At 40.2% G+C, this 15078-nt stretch overlaps 1 protein-coding gene across 1 annotated transcript in view; it reads right to left on the bottom strand.

The window, feature by feature from the left end:
- MISO1 (mitochondrial inner membrane subdomain organizer 1) overlaps positions 1–15078 on the bottom strand; it is a 47732-nt gene that overhangs the window by 9448 nt on the left and 23206 nt on the right. Inside the window, 1 exon segment of the mRNA XM_017854982.1 lies at positions 3355–3502. Coding sequence (XP_017710471.1) covers positions 3355–3502 — 148 coding nt within the window.

The following is a 15078-nucleotide window of genomic DNA, read 5'->3' as shown; positions in this document are numbered from 1 at the left end:
AGCAATAGCACAGGCATTCAGTAATAATTGGAGGAATTAAGTATTCTAAATGTTTCACTTCATAAAAGGTTTAGGCTGTGCGTGTGTGTGTGCGTGTGTGTGTTTGTGTGTGTGCGCGCCTCCTCATTCATACACACCAAAAATAAGATCGCAGAAGGGACAGGTGGCACAGAATTGCCATTAGAAAGGAGTCTTAGAAATCTTATAACTCTCTTATTTGATGGTGGTGGGAACCACAGACCAAAAGCAGAAACAGAACACAGCTTCACACACCAATCTGTGTTCTACTACACCATGCAGCCTCTACTACTATGTTGAGTCATTTGAACCAAACCTTCTTGGTAAGAATGACCTCCATATTTAGGACCTGGATCTTAGCCCTCCTCAGAAATAGAATAAATACCTATTTCTATTACATAAATCAAGAAGTAAAAATAGTGAAAGGAACATAAGGAGCTTTTAATTAACTATTTTAAAATGAAGACTATGCTCTAGCAACTTATCATATCATTCAAAATGGTGTTTGGGTAACAACTTTCTAGCTCTAAAACAATTCTACAGGTAAACAGGTTTCATGTCTGAAAGTGCAAAATAATCTTTTTCACATAAGCAGTTTATGTTAGTCACAAAACAGGCATTAGCACTATCATGACATTTGTAGTGGTTAGTATTTGTTGAGAGGTATAAGACATTTATCATCTGTTTCTTTAACTTCTACATGTCTATACATGCAGTTCTGAACTGAGTGATGGAAAATCTGTTTTCTAGCTTTGATTTCAACATTATTAGCTAGATGGCATTTAATCTCTGTAGAAAATATTAAAATAAGTGGAGGAGAAAAGTGGAAATTTAAGGAACTTCTAAGGCTCCCTTAGACTCTAAAATTCAGATTCTATGTGCCAAATTACATAAACATTTTATTATTTGTTGTGGGACCCATTAATAATAAAAATCATATGTGGCAATTACAGTGCCGTGGCATTGCATGATTTCAGGAGGCAGATTTCTGTTGAATATCGCCCCTGTAGACATGCAATGCATAGCCCGGACAACCACAAGTGATGATCTGGCTGGCTAAGCTCTGATGAGTCATTACTATCAGATAGAAGAGATTTAAATTATTACAACAACTGAGAAGCTAAAGGACTTGCGAAGTGTAAATCCTACTTAGAGCTGAGATGGTCAAAAAAGGCCATCCTTGGTAATCTCTCTTCAGGGAGCAACACTCATTAAAACTGTGTAAGTTCTCTTTGGTTTACTAAAAGAATTAATTGTATCAAGTATGTTTGGGGGGGAAAAAATCAATCTTGTTCCTTTACAGTTGTACGTTATTGAACAGAGTGATATTCGTTCACCTTGGGATTTTAAAAAAGAACTCCTTTCTTCATAAAATCAGAATATTAAGAAGAGCCATAAATAGAACTAAATTAATCCATTTGACAAATTTTACCAAGTCTCTATTGGCTAATAAGTATTTTTCTAGGGACTTTGAATACCAAAATGAAAAGGAAAAAATCCTTGCCCATCAGGGGCTCACAGTTCAGTGAGGAATATAAACCTAAATACATAACAATAGCAGAAAAGGTGAATAAGTACTATAATTGCAGTGTATGTATCATAAATTGTTGTGGGGTATAGTAAAGAAAGAGGCTAATTCAGCCTGGCAGTTAAGGAGGCTTCACAAAAGAGCTAACAGTTGAGCCAGATCCTAAAGAATCAATTGATGTTCAACAGAGGCCAAGACACTCCAAGCAGAGAGCCAGGCCCAGGTTTGTGAGAATGCATATAAGCAGCAGGAAGGTCTGTGTGTGCCTGGGGGCTTTGATGTGAAGCAAGGAGAAATAGGAATTGCAGCAGGAAAGTGGCATCTTATACCAAACTTGTCCAATCTGCAGCCTGTGGGCCACATGCAGCCCAGGACGGCTTTAAATATGTCCCAACACAAATTTGTAAACTTTCTTAAAGCATTATGATATTGTTTTGTTTTGTTTTGTTTTTAGCTCATCAGCTATCATTAGTGTATTTAATGTGTGGCCCAAGAAAATTTTTCTTCTTCCAATGTGGCCCAGGGAAACCAAAAGATTGGATACCCCTGTCTTACACCCTTCCTCCCTATGTCTCAAACACAGGAGTCTTGGTATGTCTTGTCAAAAGCATCATGCTCTTTCTCACCTATGCTCTTCCTAGCTAGCCTCCTCTTAATTCTTCAGGTACCTGATTAAATAACAATTCCTCAATGTGGCCTTCTCTGACTACTCTATATGTATAGATTCCATTACTGCCACTCCCAAGACCACCCAGAATTATCCTAGTATCCTTCTCCTTTTCTTCACAGCTCTTAGGACAACTTTTCATTTGTCTGTTGTCTATCTTCCACCTAGACTGTAAGCTTCAAGGGTTAAAGGAATTGTGTTTGTTTTACCCAACATTGTACAATTAGCTTAGGTCATAGACCATAATAGGTGCTCAACATTTGTGAAATGAATGACTGAATGAATAGCTGAATTTAAAAAGGAACGAAGGGGCCAGGTGTGGTGGTTCACGCCTGTAATCCCAGCACTTTTGGAGGCCAAGGCGGGAGGTCAGGAGTCCTGACCTGAGGTCAGGAGTCCAACATCAGCCTGGCCAACATGGAAAAAGCCCATCTCTACTAAAAATAGAAAATTAGCAGCCGGGCGCGGTGGCTCACGCCTGTAATCCCAGCACTTTGGGAGGTCGAGGTGGGCGGATCACGAGGTCAGGAGATCGAGACCATCCTGGCTAACACAGTGAAACCCTATCTCTACTAAAATACAAAAAAATTAGCCGGGCGTAGCCGCGGGCGCCTGTAGTCCCAGCTACTCGGGAGGCTGAGGCAGGAGAATGGCGTGAACCCAGGAGGCGGAGCTTGCAGCGAGCCAAGATCGCCCGCCACTGCACTCCAGCCTGGGGGCAGAGCGAGACTCCGTCTCAAAAAAAAAGAAAATTAGCCAGGCGTGGTGGCGCATGCCTGTAATCCCAGTTACTCGGGAGGCTGAGGCAGGAGAATTACTTGAACCTGGGAGGCGGAGGTTGCGGTGAGCCGAGACCACGCCATTGCACTCCAGCCTGGGCAACAAGACTGAAACCCTGTCTCAAAAAAAAAAAAAAAAAAAAAGAAAAGAAAAAGAAAAAAAAGGAGCAAAAGAAGAAAGGAAATCCGAGCCAAATTAAGCACCTCCTTATATATAAGGCCAAAAATTGAGACTTTCTCATGGACAATGGAGAGTTATTAGGAATTAAAATGATTTTTTTCTTTTGCTATTTTATAAATAACATCTAATAAAAGAAGACCACAATAGTTATTTAATTTCATTAATCTTGTACCTTACTTACTTCTCAACGAAGCTATAATAGGTAAAGTAATAGGTATATGTTCAATTTCTAAACCATTCTCAGTTATTCGGCGTAATCGTCCACGTAGTTTAACATTTCTTCTTATAAATTCTACTGGAATATCTGAAGAGCTTGTAAATTTTGATGTCTATGGATTTACAAGGAGAAAAATACAACCACTTATTATTGTCATTTCAAAATTTAAAATGTCAAATTATCAAAACATTTCACAATTAGACATAACCATCAACATTTTAAAATTTAGTTCCTAATTTTATATTACTTTAATATGATTTAATCAAACGTGTTTATGGAAACATTATTTACAAATCCTTATTCACTATTTTCAAGCCACTACATAAAGAACATTAAACAGACTCCTAACTTCGAAAAGCTTATAACCTCAAAATATGACACAATTCATCAAAAGACATTGAGTATCCATCTGTGCCTGGCACCACACAAATCTGGTTAAACAGTCTCCAGCTTATTCCACATAAGTACAATCTATTCATGCATATACTGATGGGAAAACTTAAACAAAGAACAAAGCTAAGTCAAATTAAATTAGAAACTTAACCAACGAGATTTTTTTTCTTATTTTTTTATCTTGTAGGAGAAAAGGCACATTTAAAAAAGAAAAAAGAAAAAAAAGCCAACATTAGGAATGTACTACAATCCCTAACACTTAGGTGATATCTTGGGATCAGTCAACACTTTATGCCTACTTTTTTCCACATTGACAATACTATAAGCTTTGTTCATAATTATGGCTAGTTAAGAGGCTCACATAACAGAAGGAAAAGCCAGGCATGATGGCTTATGCCTATAATTCCAGCACTTTGGGAGGCTTAGTTGGAGGGTTACTTGAGGCCAGAAGTTTTGAGACCAGCCTGGGCAACATAGCGAGACACCATCTCCAGAAAAAAATGTAAAAATCAGCTGAGCATGGTAACATAGAACAGGAGGGTCACTTGAGCCCAGGAGTTTAAGGTTACAGAGAGCCATGATAGTGCCACTAAACTCCAGCCTGGGTGACAGAGCGAGAACCTGACTCTGTCAAAAAATAAATAAATAAATTAGTACCCAACTTCCTATGACAGTAAAGTTGAACTGAAGATTTTTATAACCAAGAATAATGTAGGAGACAAACCCAGAAGGTGGAATATACTATAGAATAAATCACTTCGTTTTCCCAACAAAACAATGGCATTGGAAAAAAAGGGTGGGAAGGTATTACAAAATAAATGAGATTTAAGAAATATAACATATAAAATATATAGACTATTTGAATAGATCATCTATTTTTAAAAATCATAGTGACAATCAAGATCTTCTGACTATAGACTGGGTATTAGATGATTCTAAGAGATTATTGTTAATTTTCTTATGTATGATAATATTAAAAGACAAACTAACATTACAGATCTGTTTTTCTAGACAGGGCTTCGCTCTGTGGCCCAGGCTGACTGTAGCCTCGACCTCCTGGGCTCAAGTAATCCTCCTGCCAAAGCCCCCCAAGTAGGACTACAGGTGTGCACCACTACACTGGGTTAATTTTTAAATTTTTTGTAGAGATGGTGTCTTCATTTGTCACCCAGGCTGATCTCAAATTCCTGGGCTCAAACAATCCTCCTGCCTCAAACAATCCTGCTGCCTCATGAATTCTGATGTCATAAACTAGGAAGTACATATCATCACCTTCTTGCCAAAATGCTTAGGCTGAATCTCACAAGGAAAGAAACAAATTCAGATTATGGAACATATTAAAAGACAACTGGCTTGGACTCTAAAACTGTCAGCATCATGAAAGACAAAAATTGTTTTTAAGTAGGACTAATGGCTGGACATGGTGGTTCATATCTGTAATCCCAGCACTTTGGGAGGCCGAGGGAGACGGATCACGAGGTCAATAGATGGAGACCATCCTGGCCAACATGGTGAAACCCCATCTCTACTAAAAATACAAAAATTAGCTGGGTGTGGTGGTGCGTACCTGTAGTCCCAGCTACTCAGGAGGCTGAGGCAGGGGAATCGCTTGAACTTGGGAGTTGGAGGTTGCAGTGAGCTGAGATAGTGCCACTGCACTCCAGCCTGGTGACAGAGCGAGACTACGTCTCAAAAAAAAAAGGAGTAATATTCTAGATTAAAGGAGTCTAATGAGACATAACGACTAAATATAATGCATGATCCTTGACTGAATGTTGGATTGGGAAAAAAACAATAAAGGACATTTTTTAGAAAATACATCTGAATATGAACTTTATTGTATGTAAGACTGCTGCAGAAATGTTAAATGTATTAGATGTGCTAATATTAATGTGGGTATGTAGGAGAACATCCTTGCTCTTAGAAAGCACACTATGAAGTATTTATGGATGATGTCTCATGATGTCTGCAACTTGCTTTGAATTGGTTTCACAAAGGGAGAGAGAATACAACTGTAGCAAAATGTTAACAACTGGTGAATCTAGGTGAAAATCTAGGTGAAAGGAAAATGAATTTGACAAAATTTTTTAGGAGAAAAGTTGGGAGGAAAAGCTTCTGGATCTACTTTCAATATTCATTCAAGAATGTGAAATATGCAGAATATAAACAGAAGAGAGGAGAAATGCTAAATCAAACCACAAAGAATTTGAATCACGGGACAAAGTTGCTTATGACAAGTTTATGGGAAAAACAGAGAAATACAGATTAAATATCCACATAGTCAGATGGTTCCCAACATGGTTTAGTGAAAACACTAAGGGAATACCAATGAATTAATCAATGTCAATGGAAAGCTGTACTCTAGGGGTAATCTATGGAATTCTGACCTCCAGTTTAATATGATCACGAATGACTTGAAAGATAGCATAAGGAACAAACATCAGGATGGCTGGTTGTTTGGAAGGATATGACTGCTGGAAGTCAGGATAGTCAGGATAAGTATTCAAAAAGATTCTGACAACCAAAATCATGAACTAAATTGTAAAGACATTTTAAATTTTGAAATGACAATAATAAGTGGTTGTATTTTTTCATGTACTCCCCAAAACTAATGAAGGATGGGAGAGAACAAATTAGTATCTATAGTGCTTATATGGGAGATATTTAGAGATTTTAGGGAACTGTGAACTCAAAATGAGTAAAAGTATAACACTGCTGCTAAAACACACACACAAAACAGAAAAGTGCAACCTGGTCTCCTCAGCACCAAAAAAAAAAAAAGATCAACCTAAGGAAACATTTTTAGGAACAAAATCTAGAGCAAGAGAAGTGAGGGACAGATTGTCCTAAAGCAGGCCGTAAGGAGAATATATTGCACTACTCTGGAGATTTTTTTTTTTTTTTTTTTTAAAGACAGAGTCTCGCTCTGTTGCCCAGGCTGCAGTGCAGTGGCGTGATCTCGGCTCACTATAATCTCTGTCTCCCGGGTTCAAGCAATTCTCCTGCTGCAGCCTCCTGAGTAGCTGGGATTACAGCCATGCATCATCACACCCAGCTGATCTCAAACTCCTGACCTCAGGTGAGCCGCCTGTCTCAGCCTCCCAAAATGCTGGAATTATAGGAGTGAGCCACCATGCCTGGCCATGAGATCGTATTTCATAAACGGCTTTAACAAACTGGAACAAAGCCAGAAGAAAAGAAAAAAAAAAAAAAAATAGTAAGGCGCCTGGAAACCATATCGCCCAGGAAAACTAACAGTACTTTGCCCGGGGAAAGAAAGAGTTACAAGAAGTAGAATGGCCATGAAAGATGTCTTCAACTACTAAAAGTGCATCCCTTTTAATTCTGGTGTGTTTTCTTACAATATACGTAAGAAGGTCAAAGAGTGCCTTAATGTTTAGAGTTTTATAAATTATTAAGAAGCTGAGGGAGGAAACCGAAAGAGCATCAATGTTCCTGCTCTCAAGGAGCTCATGTGAGAAAGATCCCATTGCATCCATTTATTTTACATCCCACAACAACAGAAAGCTCAAAGCTGTGCTTCTGTAACACAGCAGGGACTATTTGAAAGATGAACAAAAAATATACATAAAACAACCAGAATATAACTGTACAGAAATACATGAATAGGTTTAAGATAAAGCATATATCAAAGGGGACAAAAAGGGATAGATCCAAAGGCTAAGAACAGATAAGGAGGCTGTCTTCACAGGAAGTAAATCCTGAGCTTGTGACAAACACAACCTACTCTCTAGGAGAGGCAGAAAGATGCTGCCGCTACAAGGATGCTGTGTCTAAGCTTCGGGCGGTGAAGAAGATGTCCTAAAGGCAAAAAGACAAATGCTAGAAGCATCCTGGTAAAGACAAAGAAAATACGGGTTTCAAATTCAAGACATAAATTTGAAATCCAGCTGTGCCACTTACTAGCTGGATGATCTTGTGAAAATTGTTTACCTCCTTTAAGTATCTACTTCCTCATCTACAAAAATCAACCTTGATCAAAAGATTATTATAAGCATTAAATGAAATGATGGTTATAAAGTGCTGGCACAATGCCAAACTCAATAATCTTTTTTATTTCTTAAATATAAAATTGGCAATTATCAACCAGTAACTGAAGAAATATAAGAACTTGATAAATAATCTCTCAGAGGGAAGAAAATCAGCAATACAAAAAGGACACTGAAGCATGACTAACACAACATCCATTGCTAAATCCCTTCTCCCTTGCCACCATGAATTTTAGGGATGGGAAAGCTAAATGGTCACTCTCCCCAAGTCCTTTCCAGCTAGAGGTGGCTATGTGACAGAGGATGTAAACAGAAGTCTGCTGAAGGCTTCTAGGAAAAACACTTTCCTGACAAAAGGAAAAGCTGTGGTTGGTACTGTCCTTTTCCTCCATTTCCTGCCTTGATCATGAATATGATACTTGGAGCTACAAAAGGCATCCTATGCAATGAGAAAAGGCCAAAAAATAACATGGACCTAAGCCCTTATGTCACTGAGGCCGGGAACCTCCGCCAGCAGCCTACCTCTAGACTTCTTATGACTTGAGAAAAATAAACCCCTTACATGGTGAAGCTGCTGTTGCTTGGGGTTTCTCTTACTTGCAGCCAAACTCATCTGTAATACAACAGAAGTTTTTGTTTGTTTGTTTTTGTTTTAATCACTTAATGTTTCAATGTTCTCTTCCTACTTGCTCTTCTCATCACTAGTAAGTCACCATTACTTGAAAATAGCTGGCCGGGGCTGGGCGCGGTGGCTCACACCTATAATCCCAGCACTTTGGGAGGCCAAGGCGGGCAGATCACAAGATCAGGAGATCGAGACCATCCTGGCTAACATGGTGAAATTCCATCTCTACTAAAAATACAAAAAATTAGCCGGGTATGGTGGCACACATCTGTAGTCCCAGCTACTTGGGGGGCTGAGGCAGGAGAATCGCTTGAACCCGGGAGGTGGAGTTTGCAGTGAGCCGAAATTGCACCACTGCACTTCAGCCTGGGCGACAGAGTGAGACTCCATTAAAAAAAAAAAAAAAAAGTGGGCCAGGTGCGGTGGCTCATGCCTGTAATCACAGTACTTTGGGAGGCTGAGGCAGGCAGATGATGAGGTCAGGAGATGAAGACCATCCTGGCTAACATGGTGAAAACCCGTCTCTACTAAAAATACAAAAAAATTAGCCATGTGTGGTTGCACATGCCTGTAGTCCCAGCTACTCAGGAGGCTGAGGAAGGAGAACTGCTTGAACCCAGGAGCCAGAGGTTGCAGTGAGCCAACATGGCAAAACCCCATCTCTACTAAAAATACAAAATTAGCCAGGTGTGGTGGTGGGCACATGTAATCCCAGCTGCTCAGCAGGCTGAGCCGAGATCATGCCAACACACTCCAGCCTGGGCAACAGAGGAAAACTCTGCCTGAAAAAAAAAAAAAATCAAGATAAATTATTGAGTCTGTGGAACAGAAAGAAAAAAAGATTGAAGAAAAGTGAACAGGGCCTAAGGAATCTATGGAACACCTAAATGAACCAACACGTGCACCAGAGGAGTCCCAGAAGAAAAGAAAGAAGGGGGAAAGAGACTATTTGAAAAAAAAAAAAAACAACTACGACTGAAAACTTCCCGAGTTTGATGAAATAGACAGATACAAACATCCAAAAAGCTCAACAAGTCACATAAAAGGATCCTTAATAAAATTATCAGCAGATCTCTCATCAGAAACTTTGGAGGCTATAAAGTAGCGGACTGATATCTTCAAAATGCTAAAAGCAAAAAAACTATAAACCAAGAATATCATACCCAGCAAAACTGACCTTCAGAAGTGAAGAATTCAAGACATTTCCAGATAAATACAAGCTGAAAAAGTTTGTTACCACATACTTGCCCTGCAAGAAATGCTAAAATGAGTGCTACATGTTGCAATGAAAGGACACTAGACAGTAACTTGAAGCCATGTGAAGAAATAAAGATCTTGGTAAAAGTAAATACATGAGCAATTATAAACATAATATTATTGTAACAACAGTTTGTGACTCCACTTTTTGTTTCCTACATAATTTAAGAGACTACAGGTTGAGCATCCCTAATCCAAAAATCTGAAATCTGAACTGCTCCAAAATCTGAAACTTTTTGAGTGCCAACCTAACACCAAAAGTGGAAAATTCTGCACCTGAAAAATAGAAAAATCTGCCATTATTTGTTATTGATCTTGTTTAACAGTCAATACAGGTATCCTGATGATGCTACTGTTCTGCTCAGTTAAATGTTTTTGGTCCCAAGCATCCTGGATAAGGGATACTCAACCCATTCTACTTTTTTTGTTTGTTTGTTTTTGTTTTTTGAGGTAGAGTCTCATTCTGTCACCCAGGCTGGAGTGCAATGGCACAGTCTCAGCTCACTGAAACCTCTGTCTCCTGGGTTCAAGCAGTTCTCCTGCCTCAGCCTCCTGAGTAGCTGGGATTACAGGCATATGCCACCACATCCAGCTAATTTTTGTATTTTAGTAGACACAGGTTTTTGCCACGTTGGCCAGGCTGGTCTTGAACTCCTGACCTCAGGTGATCCACCCACCTCAGCCATTCAAAGGGTTGGGATTACAGGCATGAGCCACTGCACCCAGGAAACTTGTACTATGTTGTTGTTTTTTTGTGTGTGTGTGCGTGTGTGTGTGACGGAGTGTCGCTCTGTCGCCCAGGCTGGAGTGCAGCGGCACGATCTCGGCTCACTGAAATTTCTGCTTCCCAGGTTCAAGGAATTCTCTGCCTCAGCTTACCGAGTAGCTGGAACTATAGGCACACGCCGCCACTCCCGGCTAAGTTTTTGTATTTTAGTAGAGACGGAGTTTCACTGTGTTGCCGAGGCTGGTCTCAAACTCCTGAGCTCAGGCAATCTGCCCGCCTTGGCCTCCCAAAGTGCTAGCATTACAGGCATGAGCCACCTCACCCAGCCTGTACTACATTTTTAAAAGAGACAATAATTAGTTTAAAACTTAGTATTATTGTAACTTTGGTTTGTAAGTCCATATTTTGTTTTCTATATAATTTTAAAGACTTGGATATTTTAAAAATGATTAGTTTATGTTTCTCTTGAGTTTTTTTGTTTGTTTGTTTGTTTGTTTTTAAGACAGAGTTTCGCTGTTGTTGCTCAGGCTGGGGTGCAATGGTGCAGTCTCGGCTCACCACAACCTCCACCTCCTGGGTTCAAGCGATTCTCCTGCCTCAGCCTCCCAAATAGCTGGGATTACAGGCATGTGCCACCAGGCCTGGCTAATTTTGTATTTTTAGTAGAGACGGGTTTATTCATGTTGGTCAGGCTGGTCACAAACTTCCAACCTCAGGTGATCCTCCTGCCTTGGCCTCCCAAAGTGTTGGGATTACAGGCATAAGCCACCGCGCCTGGCCTAGTTTATGTTTTTTTATATCCACAATGTACAAAGATGCAATTTTGTGACATCTAGAACTGAAAGGAGTGGGAATGATGTTCAAAAGGAATAGTTTTTGTATTTTATTGAGGTTAAGTTGGTATGAATTTAATTTAGAGTGTTATAAGTTTAGGATGTTAATAGTAACCTAGAACAAATAGTTACACAATACACAGAAAAGGAAATAATATAAAATTAAAACACTTCGGCCGGGCTGGTGGCTCACGTCTGTAATCCCAGCACTTTGGCAGGCCAAGGCAGATGGATCACTTGAGGCCAGGAGTTCGAGATCAGCCTGGCCAACATGGTGAAACCCTGTCTCTACTAATAAAACAAAAATCAGCCAAGCGTGGCAGTGAGTGCCTGTAATCCCACCTACTTGGGAGGCTGAGGCAGGAGAACCACCTGAACCGGGAGGTGGAGGTTGCAGTGAGCCGAGATGGCACCATTGCACTCCAGCCTGGGCGAGAAAGACTCTCTCAAAAAAACAAAAATAAATAAATAAATAAATAAAATAAAATAAAATAAAGAAATTCTACAAAATACAAAAGAACACAGTAATGCAGGAAATTAGGGACAAAAAAACCTATAAGGCACATAGAAAACAGATGGCAAAATTACAGAAGTCTGTCCTTACCATGTAATTACTTTAAATGGTAATGAATTAAAATCTCCAATAAAAAGTGAGAGATCAGCATAATTTATTTAAAAACTATTCAACCATATGCAGTCTACAAGGGATATACTTTAAATCCAAACAAATAGGTTGAAAGTGAAAGGATAGAAAAAACTGTTCCATTCAAATAATAACCAAACAAGATCAGGAGTACCTAAACCAATATCAGAAAAACTAGAGTTTAAATCAAAAAAAGTTACAACAGAAAAAAATAGGACATTATTTATTAATAAAATATTCAAAAAAGCAAGAAGGCATAATAATTATAAATGTTTATGTACCAAATAACAGACCAGCAAAAATGGTGAGAGTTGAAGGAAGAAATAGATAATTTCGCAATAACAGAGACAACACCCCACTCTCATAATGAATAGAACAGCCAGACAGAAGATAAGTAAGGAAAAAGAGGACTTAAATAATAAAATAAATCACTTAGATCTAACAAACATATAGAGTACTCCACCCAATGACAACAGAATATATATTATTCTCAAATGTACATGGAACATTCGCCAAGACAGACCATTTGTTAGGCCACAAATTGAGTCTTAGTAAATTATAAAAGATAGATGTCATACAAAGTATCTTCTCTGAACACAACAGGATGAAGTTATAAATAAATAACAGAAGAAAAAATTTGCCCATCTGTGAAAATTAAATGCACTCAAACAGCCAATATATCAAAAAACAATCACAAGGAAAATTTATAAATGCTTAACTAAGAAAGAAAAAGAAAGAAAAAGAAAAACAGGCCAGATGTAGTGGCTTATGCCTATAATCCCAGCACTTTGGGAGGTATAGGTGGGCAGATCACTTGAGCTCAGGAGTTTGAGACAATCCTGGGCAACATGCCAAAACCCTGTCTACTAAAAAAATACAAAACATTAGCCAGGTGTGGTGGCACACACCTGTAGTCCTAGCTACTCAGGAGGCTGAGGTGGCAGAATCGCCGGAGACAGAGAAGTCAATACTGCAGCGAGCCATGGTAGTGCCACTGCACTCCAGCCTGTCTCAGAAAGGAAAAGGGAAAGGACAGGAAAAAGAAAGGAAAAGGAAAGGAAAAAGGGAAGGGGAAAGGGAAGGGGAAGGGAAGGGAAAGAAAGGAAGAAGGAAAGATTGATCTCAAATCAAAAACCGAACTATATAACTTAAGGAAATGGGGGAGAAAGGCCACACTAAACCCAAAGCTAGCAGAAGAAAAGAAATACTAAATATGAGAGTACAGACAGGAAAGAGAAAAACAATAGAGAAAATTAATGAAACCAAAAGTTGGTTCTTCAAAAAGAACAATAAAACTGACAAATCTTTAGCTAAATGGACTTAAAAAAGAGAGAAAGGACTAAAATTCCTAAGTCAGAAATAAAAGAGGGGACATTAGTACAAATTCTACAGAAATGAAAAGAACTAGAAAAGACTACTATGGGCCGGGCGCGGTGGCTCAAGCCTGTAATCCCAGCACTTTGGGAGGCCGAGACAGGCGGATCACGAGGTCAGGAGATCGAGACCATCCTGGCGAACACGGTGAAACCCCGTCTCTACTAAAATACAAAACTAGCCGGGCGAGGTGGCGGGCGCCTGTAGTCCCAGCTACTCGGGAGGCTGAGGCAGGAGAATGGCGTAAACCCGGGAGGCGGAGCTTGCAGTGAGCTGAGATCTGGCCACTGCACTCCAGTCCGGGCGACAGAGCGAGACTCCGCCTCAAAAAAAAAGACTACTATGAACCACTGTACACTAACAAATTGGATAACATAGAAGAAATGGATAAACTTGTAGAAACAAAAAACCAGGCCAGGAACACAGTGGCTCACATCAGGCGGATCATCTGAGGTCAGGAGTTTGAGACCAACCTGGCCAACGTGGCAAACCCTGTCTCTACTAAAAACAAAAAAAAATTAGCTGCACATGGTGGTGGGCACCTGTAATCCCAACTACTTGGGAGGCTGAGGCAGGAGGATCACTTGAACCTGGGAGGCAGAGGTTGCAGTGAGCTGAGATCGTGCCACTGCACTCCAGCCTGGGGAACAGAGCAAGACTCTGTCTCAAAAAAAAAAAAAAAAAAAAAAAACCTTCCAGGATGGAATCATGAAGAAAGTAAAAATCCAAGTAGACCTAAAACTACTAAGAAGTTAAATCATTAATCAAAAATCTCCCAACATAAGGAAGCCCTGGATCTGACAACATCACTGGTCAATTCTACCACAGATTTAAAAGGGGACTAACACCAATCCTTCTCAAACTTTTCCCAAAAATTAAAGAGGAGAGAATACTTCTTAACTCAGTCTATGAGACCAGTGTTACCCTGATACAAAGCCAGACAAAGATACTGCAAGAAAACTATAGACCAATATCCATTATAAACATTGATGAAGAAATTCTCTACCAAATCACAGAAAAGCAAATTCAGTCACTCTTTTCTTTCTTGAAACAGGGTCTCACTGTTACCCAGGCTGGAGTGTGGTGGCTTGATCACGGCTCACTGTAGCCTTGACCTGCTGGGCTCAATCGATCCTCCCACCTCAGCCTCCTGAGCAGCTGAGACCACAGGTATGCTCCACTATGCGCACTTAATTTTTTTTTTTTTTTGAGACAGAGTCTCACTCTGTCACCCAGGCTGGAGTGCAGTGACATGATCTGCCTCCCAGGTTCAAGCAATTCTCCTGCCTCAGCCTTCCAAGTAGCTGCGACAACAGGTGCACACCACCATGCCTGGCTAAGTTTTTTTTTTTTGAGACGGAGTCTCGCTCTGTCGCCCAGGCTGGAGTGCAGTGGCCGGATCTCAGCTCACTGCAAGCTCCGTCTCCCGGGTTTACGCCATTCTCCTGCCTCAGCCTCCCGAGTAGCTGGGACTACAGGGGCCCACCACCTCGCCCGGCTAATTTTTTGTATTTTTAGTAGAGACAGGGTTTCACCTTGTGAGCCAGGATGGTCTCGATCTCCTGACCTCGTGATCTGCCCATCTCGGCCTCCCAAAGTGCTGGGATTACAGGCTTGAGCCACTGTGCCCGGCCACCTGGCTAAGTTTTTGTATTTTAGTAGAGATGGGGTTTCACTGTGTTGCCAAGGCTGGTCTTGAACTCCTGAGCTCAGGCAATCTGCCTGCCTCAGCCTCCCAAAGTGCTAGGATCCCAGGCATGAGCCACTGTGCCCAGCCAGCCGTATGCCCAGCTAATTTGTTTTATCTATCTATTTTTTTTTTTTTT

The sequence above is a fragment of the Rhinopithecus bieti genome, unplaced genomic scaffold (genome assembly GCF_001698545.2).
Source record: "Rhinopithecus bieti isolate Rb0 unplaced genomic scaffold, ASM169854v2 scaffold_2454, whole genome shotgun sequence".
In the NCBI taxonomy this organism is placed as follows: domain Eukaryota; kingdom Metazoa; phylum Chordata; class Mammalia; order Primates; family Cercopithecidae; genus Rhinopithecus; species Rhinopithecus bieti.
This window is presented reverse-complemented; position numbering and strand designations above follow the sequence as displayed.